Consider the following 8,836-nt stretch of genomic DNA (forward strand, 5'->3'; position numbering starts at 1 on the left):
GGATGTCCCGGCCAGATCAATCAGACAAGAGAAAGAAATAAAGGCATCCAAACTGGTAAAGAGGAAGTCAAACTGTCATTTACCTTGGAAACCCTAAAGACTCCTCCAGAAACCTCCTAGAACTGATAAAATAATTCAGCAAAGTTTCCAGATACAAGATTAAAGTACACAAATCAGTAGCTCTTCTATACACCAACAGGAACCAAGCAGAGAATCAAATCAAGAACTAAACCCCTTTTACAATAGCTGCAAAAATTAAAATAAAATAAAATACTTAGGAATATACCTAACTAAGGAATCACAAGACCTCTACAAGGAAAACGACAAAACACTGCTGGAAGAAATCATAGACAACAGAAATAAATGGAAATACACCTCATGCTCATGGATGGATAGAATCAATATTGTGAAAATGACCATACTGCCAAAAGCAATCTACAAATTCAATGCAATCCCTATCAAAATACCACCATCATTCTGCACAGAATTAAAAAAAAAATTCTAAAATTCATATGGAACCAAAAAAGAGCCTGCATAGCCAAAGCAAGACTAAGCAAACAGAACAAATCTGGAGGCATCACACGACCTGATTTCAAACTGTACTATAAGGCCACAGTCACCAAAACAGCATGGTACTGGTATAAAAATAGGCACATAGACCAATGGAACAGAATAGAGAACCCAAATACTTACGGTCAACTGATATTTGACAAAGCAAACAAAATCATAAAGTGGGGAAAGGACACCCTTTTCAACAAATGGTGCTGGGATAACTGGCTAGCCACATGTAGGAGAATGAAACTGGATCCTTATCTCTGACCTTACAGAAAAATCAACTCAAGATGGATCAGAGGCTTAAATCTAAGACCTGGAAACTATAAAAATTATAACATTGGAAAAACCCTTCTAGACATTGGTTTAGGCAAGGATTTCATGACTAAGAACCCAAAAGAAAATGCAATAAAACCAGAGATAAATAGTTGGGACTTAATTAAACTAAGGAGCTTTTGCACCGCAAAAGGCACATTCAGCAGAGTAAAGAGACAACACACAGAACGGGAGAAAATCTTCACAATCCATACACATCTGACAAAGGAGTAATATCCAGAGTCTACAATGAATTTGAACAAATCAGTAAGAAAAAAACAATCCCATCAGAAAGTGGACTTAGGACATGAATAGAAAATTCTCAAAAGAAGATATACAATGCTCACTATCACTAATGATTAGGGAAACGCAAATCAAAACCACAATGTGATACCACCTTGTGGCATCCTGCAAGAATGGCCATAATAAAAAAAAAATCAGAAAACAGTAGATGTTGGCATGGATGCAGTGATCAGGGAACACTTTCTACACTGCTGGTGGGAACGTAAACTAGTACAGCCGCTATGGAAAATAGTGTGGAAATTCCTTAAAGAACTAAAAGTAGATCTACCATTTGATCCAGCAATCCCACCACTGGGTATCTACCCAGAGGAAAAGAAGTCATTATTCGGAAAAGATACTTGCACACTCATGTTTATAGCAGCAGGATTCACAATTGCAAAATCATGGAACCAACCCAAATGCCCATCAATCAATGAGTGGATAAAGAAACTGAGATGATCGATCGATCTATCTATCTATCTATCTATCTATCTATCTATCTATCTACCTATCTATCTATCTGATGGAATACTCCTCAACCATAGAAAGGAATGAATTGACAGCATTTGAAGTGACCTGGATGAGATGAGAGACTATTATTCTAAGTGAAGTAACTCAGGAATGGAAAACCAAACATTTTATGTGGGAGCTAAGCTATGAGGATGCAAAAGCCTAAGAATGATACAATGGACTTTGGGGGTTTAGGGGGAGGAGTGGGAGGAGGGCGAGGGATAAAAGACTACAAATATGGTGCAGTGTATGTTGCTCGAGTGACGGGTGCACCACTGTCAAATCTCACAAATCACCACTAAAGAGCTTAGTCATGTAACCAAATACCACCTGTACCCCAGTAACTTATGGAAAACTAATAAATAAATAAATAAGACACTGAAATAGATACAGATTTTTTTAAACAGAACACAAAAATCAATGACCATAAAGGAAAAGATTGATAAGTATGTTTATGAAAACACAATATTACAGGACTAAAAAGATAAGCATTAGTACAGAAGAAGGTATCCGCAATTCAGAATATATAAAGAATTCTACAAATCAGTAAGAAAAACAAAAGAAAAACCCAGAGTACTCAATAGAAAAATTGTTAAGACACTTAAATAGGTGCTTACCCAAATGATATTCAATTGGTCAATAAACATAAAAAGATGAAAATTCTATAAACAAAAATTGAATATGAAAAAAACAACATTTAGCCAGGTACTGTGGCTCATGCCTATAATCCCAGCACTGAGGTTTGCTTGAGGAGGGAGGAGGATTGCTTAAGCCTAGGAGTTTGAGACCAGCCAGGACAACACAGCAAGATCCCATCTCTATGAAAGAAAAAAGACCATATTCAATGGGCTGGCAGCAGATTGGGACAAGAGAAAGAATCAATGACCCTAAAGACAGAGCAATACAAATTATCCAAATGAAAGACAAAAATAAAAAAGACTGAAAGACTGGAATGCAACACCCTAGATCTTGGAGCTACACCAAACAGTCTAACATACTATCATTTTCAGTCCCAGAAGTTAAGGAGTTAAAAAAGAAAGAAAAGAGAAGTGTATCAAAACAAAGACTCATAATTTTCCAAAATTAAATAAAAATACCAACCCATATATTGAAGAAGCTCATTAATCCCAAGAAGGATATTAAACACATATAGTCAAACAGCAAAAACTCAAAGACAAAGAGGAAATTGTTTTAAAAAGCAGCCATGAAGAGACATAATGTATAGTGCAACAAGCATAATAATGATGGTTTCTCATCAGAAACAATGAAGGGAGACGACAGTGATGTGATATATGTACAGTGCCAAAGAAAAGGAAAAAAAAAAACTGTCAACCTAGAATCTTCTATCTCTTGAAAAGATCATTAAAAACGAAGTTGAAATAAAGACATGCTCAGATGGGCAAAAGCTAGGAGAAGGTTTCCAGCAGACCAGCCTGAAAAGAAGTTCTTCAGGCTTAACGAAAATGATACCAGATGGAAGCTCAGACTTCAGAAAGAAATAAAGAGCACTGGAAAGGACAAATATGTGAATAAATATAAAACACCATTTTCTATAATACGTATGCACATACATGCATACATATGTATAAATTTCTTTAAAAGACCATTGGTTATTTAAAGCAAAATGGACACAATATATCATGAAGTTTATAGCATATGTAGAAGTAAACAATATGACAACATAAGCCCAAAGAATAGGAGAAATAAATTATATAATAGTAAGATCATTCTATTGTTTGCAAATTTGGTAGGAAATTATTTGAAAATAGATTGCAATAAACTTAAATGCATATGTAAACTCTAGAGCAACCACTAAAAACAATAACATAAAGAGGCAGAGCTAAAAATGTGATAGAAAAAATAAAATGAGGTAAGAATATATATTCTATTCACTCCAAAGAAGGAAAAGAACATATGAGACTAATAGAAGACAAATACCAAGATGGTAGACTTAAAACCAACCATATCTACAATTACATTAAATGTACATGGATAAAACTCCACATAAAATGACAGAGAATGTCAGCTGAGCATTTTAAAAGCCAGATCCAGTTAGAGGCTGCTTAAAACAAAGACTGTAAATACAGAGAGAGAGAGAGAGATACCATGCAAAAACACCCCACTCTTAGTAAATGACAGAACAGTGGACAAAAATTCAGTAAAGATACTGAAGATCCAGATATTATAAGCCAACTTGACCTGTCATTTTTAGAATTCTATACTCCACAGCTACTGAATATACATTCTTTTTTTTCAAATGCACAGGGGACCTTTACCAAAGTAAAGTAAATACGGGGCCATTAAAGAAGTCTCAATACATTTCAAAGGTTAGAAATATTACAGAATATGTTATTGAATTACAAAAAGGCTAATTAGAAATCAGTTAACAGTAAGGTTTTTTTTTTAAATCCCTACATCTTTAGAAATGAAGTTATATACTCCATAATAACTCACTACTAAAATATTACATCACAAAGTCAACTCATGGGCCAGGTACAGTGGCTCACGCCTATAATCCCAGCACTTTTAGAGGCTGAGGTGGGAGGCTCACTTGAGGCCAGGAGTTCAAGACCAACCTGGGCAACATGGTGAAACCCCATCTCTACTAAAAATACAAAAATTAGCTGGGTGTGGTGATGTGCGCCTATAATCCCAGCTACTCGAGAGGCTAAGGCATGAGAATCACTTGAACCCAGGAGGTGGAGGTTGCAGTGAGCTGAGATTGCACCACTGCACTCCAGCCTAGGTGACAGAGTGAGATATTGTCTCAAAAAAAAAAAAAAAAAAGTCAACTCATAAATATTCTGAACTGTAGATAAAGAAAACACAACATATCAAAATCAATGGATGCAGCTAAGCAATACATAAAGAGAAAGTATAACTTTAAATGCATATATTATGAAACAAATGAAAACCAACAGATTAATGTTCAATCTTAAAAAGCTAGAGAAAAAGATAAATTAAATCAATGTAACTTAAAAAATAAGAAATTAATGAAATAGAAAATCTACCAACTACAGAGAAAATTACAAAATCAAACATGAATTCATTGAAAAAAAAATCAAAATTGATAAATTCCAAGCTAAACTGACTGACAGAAACAAATTATCAGTGTCAGGAATAAAAGAAGAAATTTCACTATAGATTATAAAGACATTAAACGGACAAATGTGAGATTATGAACAGTTTCATGCAAAAAGCTCTCCAGTGAAGACAAAATAAGTAAATGTATTAAAAACCACAATTTGCAAAACAGGAAATATTCAAAAATGCCTAGTATTAAACATATACAAATATACTTATGTATATTAAAAACTAAAAAATCAACAAGATTTTTAAAAACATGTTTTAAAAACTCAGCAGGAGATCTGAACCAGTATTTCAGAAAATAAGACACATGAATGGCCGATTAGCCTGTATGAAAAAAGCTCAATATTAATCATCAAGGCAATGCAAATGGATCATCTATACCCCACTAAAAAGAATAAAAACAAAAAGACTGATCCTACTAAATGTTGGCGAGGATGTGGAGCAACTAGAATGCTCATATATTGCTTGCTGCTGGGTGTGTAAAATAGTACAACCATTATAAAAATCCTTGTCATAGTTTGATTTTTGGTTTTTAAAATGAACTTCATAAACCCAGCAATTCCACTCTTATGAATTTTATCTGAGATGAATGAAAACATATGTAGTGTACCCATGAACACTTCTATAAGAACATTCATTGCTAAAAACTGGCAACAATTCAAATACCCATCAATCAGAGAGTAGACAAATAAATGTTGGTGTCATCATACAATGAAATATCACTCAGAAAAAGAAAACAAAGAAATGAACCACTGAAACATACATAGAACTCAAAAACCTGGTGAACAAAAGAATCCAGCCACAGAAAAATTACTGGTTCCATTTATATGTAGTTCAAGGACAGGAAAACTAATTGATGTTGACGGAAATCTGGAAGAGGTGTAGGGGTATGAAAATTGACTGCAGAGGGCCAAAGGACACTTCCTGAGGAGATGGAAATGCTCTACATCTTGTTTTAGAGGGTGGATACCGGAATGTACACAATTAGTAAAATTCAACCTAAAAAAAACTGTTGATTTTATTGTATATAAACTATACCTCAATAAAAATATTGATAGGGTAAAAAAAAATATGACACTAGAATTTCATTCCCATCCCTTTGGCCATGTTCAGGCAGAGGTTGGACAGTGTATCAATACACAACCATAACGCTAAGAGATGATCTCCTCAGGTGCATCGAGGGTGGGAAAGAGGGCAAATGTGAGAACTAATGGTAAGCAGCCTGTGTGCCCTAGAAAAAAATGGCTCCTGATCCATGTTTGATCCGTGTCCCATAGGTGGCTGGCCCTTTGCTGTGATGCTCAAACAGCACTATCGGCTTCGTGACTCAATGCAAATGAGAGAGAACACTAAGTCAATGAACCCGGGGAAAGGGCTGAAAGAAAACAAGTGAGTCACGAAACTCACAAGTAGAAGAGATTACACTTACCCATGCCCCACATCAGGTGGAAGTGATATATCCATATATAAAACAATGACAGCAAGATTTTAATAAAACTGAGGCAAGTTCTCCAGCCCAAACCTTTTTTTGTTCATCTTATCAAGAAAACTCAGTAGGTATACAGACAAAAATGAACGTAATCAATCAAGAATAGCATAGAGAGAATTTAAAGGTCCTCAATTAAGTAAACATTTAGCCATTTTCTTCTCCTGGGTAATAACTGTCCATTTTATCATTACTAAGGATGCAAGATAACAAGAAGAGAAAGCACCATGAATGGCCACTATTGTTTTGCAATGGACGTCATCCAATATGCCAGAATGGAAAGTTCTATGCTCTGCTGAATACCACCAGACTAGATAAAAATGAGATTCTTAATTTTTTTCTTTAGGTCTTAATTAGCTTCTTGTTAAACTACAAACATTATCATTGGAACACACATGCTGGGAAAAATTGGAACACTGGTTGCCAGCCTGGGAAGCCTGGGAGGGTCCCCGGTGATTAACTGTCACCACACTAATGGTGACAGTACTGCTTTCTACATGTGCTATCACACTGGAAAACACCCAACCATTGCATCTTTCATTAAAAAAGAAAAGGTAAAGGAATTGTTAGAGTGGGCCTGTGTGAATCCTATCATCCTGATCTCAGAAATCCAGGGGTCAAGAGTGGGCAAATATTTCCAGTAACTCATGTCATCAACTGCCCTGTCTATTAACAAGGAAATCCACTTTAATGTGGCAGTTGGCATGAATCATTATCTCTCGGGCTGGCATTTTCACAGACTAGTCCACCCTTGTAAATGCAGTGACTAAAACTCTTTTGTTGACTTTGAAAGCATGAAAACGCTGTGATTCAGTTAAAATGGATGAGTTTACTTTTGAAAGAGTCAGTAAAACAGAGATCTTTCAAATGAGGGCAAGGCGACCTAACTAACGATCTCTTTTGTCCAATGGGGATTTGAGGGTAGGAGTTGGGGGAAGGGGTGAACAAACCTCAGAAATCTCAAAATGACAAAGTCATTGTTCAGTGTGCTTTCTACACACTTTCCCTGACATCTCTACACAATGAAATGTAAGGGTCAGTGGTACTGAGACAAGTCAAGGCAGTTCCACTCTTTTGCTTCTACAAAAGCGAGTGACCCAACCTATTATACTCAAGTCTTAGGATGGCTTTGTTCTCCACATCCAGATGCAGCAGCTTTTTCTCCTGCCCCTCATCCTGCCCTCCCACCCCCCTAGGGAAGAAATGACTGAGGACACCTCCTTCACACTTTCTTTTTCTTGGGCATTTCACTTCATAAAGCTGCAGTCAACGTGTTTTGTTTGTGGGAGGAGGGACTGGCACATTCAGTGGTGGTCTCCACTGCTGCCTGCATTGGTGGCTCAAGTAGCCCCAGGATTAGTCCTTTGTGTTCCATGAAAGGATATGAAAAGTCAGTTATTTAAGCTCAGTCGAGCTGCTGATTTTTTTTTTTTTAGATGAGGGGTGTGTAGGGAAGAAAGGTTTTGCAATTCAGTGTGCCTCAATAAATTACAGTATTTTGCTGAGTGCAGCTGTGTGCAAGTTAGCATACTCAGAGCACTCCCAAATTTAAACAGAAAAAATTAAAAAGCCTAAATCCAACCTCTGCATCTTACCTTCATTTTACATTTGTTTTTTTCTAGTAGGAAGACTTCTTAGTGGCAAAGGTTTTAGCTAGCAGAAGTCTAGATAACTCAGACTCCATACTCAATGTTATCAAGGGCCAAGGAAGTTTCAGCAATATTATGAAAATTACGTTATTATGAGGTATTTAGTGCTCACTGGTTTATTCTGAAAACAACTGATTTTGGTACTGTGATTCCAAAAGAGAAAAGAGCCATTAAAGCCTTCAGGGATAATAAACCTAATATCTGGAATACAAACTCATGTCCTGATATTTATGGGTCTGGTAACTGTCTGACAATTACCTTAATGCAGCATAATGTCATTGTCAGGCTATTTCTCCCACTTACAAATATACGTACTATTGAAAAAATACCTTTTCTTTAGTGAGCTTAGATGCTATGCTAAGAATGTTACCGAAATGACTTCATTTTATCCTCACAATAACCCTCATGGAATAGGTAGAATTTTCTCCATTTTACAGAGATGTAGCATGTGGCTTTGTGAGGAAAGAGAAAGTAAGTGGTAGAGATAGGAGTCAAACTTAAGAAGGATGATTCCAAGCCTCTCCCATTCCATCCTACACTACACTTGAACATTTTTATTATTATTTTTTGGTTCTTTTGAGTCTGGGTCTGGCTCTGTTGCTCAGGCTGGAGTGCAGTGGCACAACTGTGGTTCAATGCAACCTCGAACTTCTGGGCTCAAGTGATCTTCCTGACTCAGCCTCCAGACTAGCTGGGACTACAGGCACACACCACTACACCTAGCTAATTGTTTTATTTTTTGTAGAGACGGGGTCTCACCATAATGCTCAGGCTGGTCTCAAACTCCTGGGTTCAAGAGTTCTTCCCAGGTCGGCCTCCCAAATTGCTAGGACTACAGCCATGAGACACCATCTCTGGCAAAGTCTTTTATTATTTTTATAGAGAAGGGGTCTCACTATGTTGCCCAGGCTGGTTTTGAATTTCTGACCTTGAGCAATCCTCTCGCTTCAGC

General features: G+C 36.6%; 1 protein-coding gene across 3 annotated transcripts in view; it reads right to left on the reverse strand.

The window, feature by feature from the left end:
- The window catches only part of ABCC4 (ATP binding cassette subfamily C member 4), a 319,962-nt gene that overhangs the window by 104,747 nt on the left and 206,379 nt on the right, over nt 1-8,836 (reverse strand). Inside the window, exon 20 of one of the 3 annotated variants that reach the window (XM_030813557.1) lies at nt 2,092-2,477. The exons of 1 other annotated variant lie outside the window; for it this stretch is intronic. In XM_030813557.1, coding sequence (XP_030669417.1) covers nt 2,433-2,477 — 45 coding nt within the window. In that variant the 3' untranslated portion in view covers nt 2,092-2,432. Of the gene's footprint in view, nt 1-2,091; nt 2,478-8,836 lie in introns of those variants that run through there. One more of the 3 variants, XM_030813556.1, reaches the window with a different exon arrangement.

Source organism: Nomascus leucogenys, chromosome 5 (assembly GCF_006542625.1).
Source record: "Nomascus leucogenys isolate Asia chromosome 5, Asia_NLE_v1, whole genome shotgun sequence".
In the NCBI taxonomy this organism is placed as follows: Eukaryota; Metazoa; Chordata; class Mammalia; order Primates; family Hylobatidae; genus Nomascus; species Nomascus leucogenys.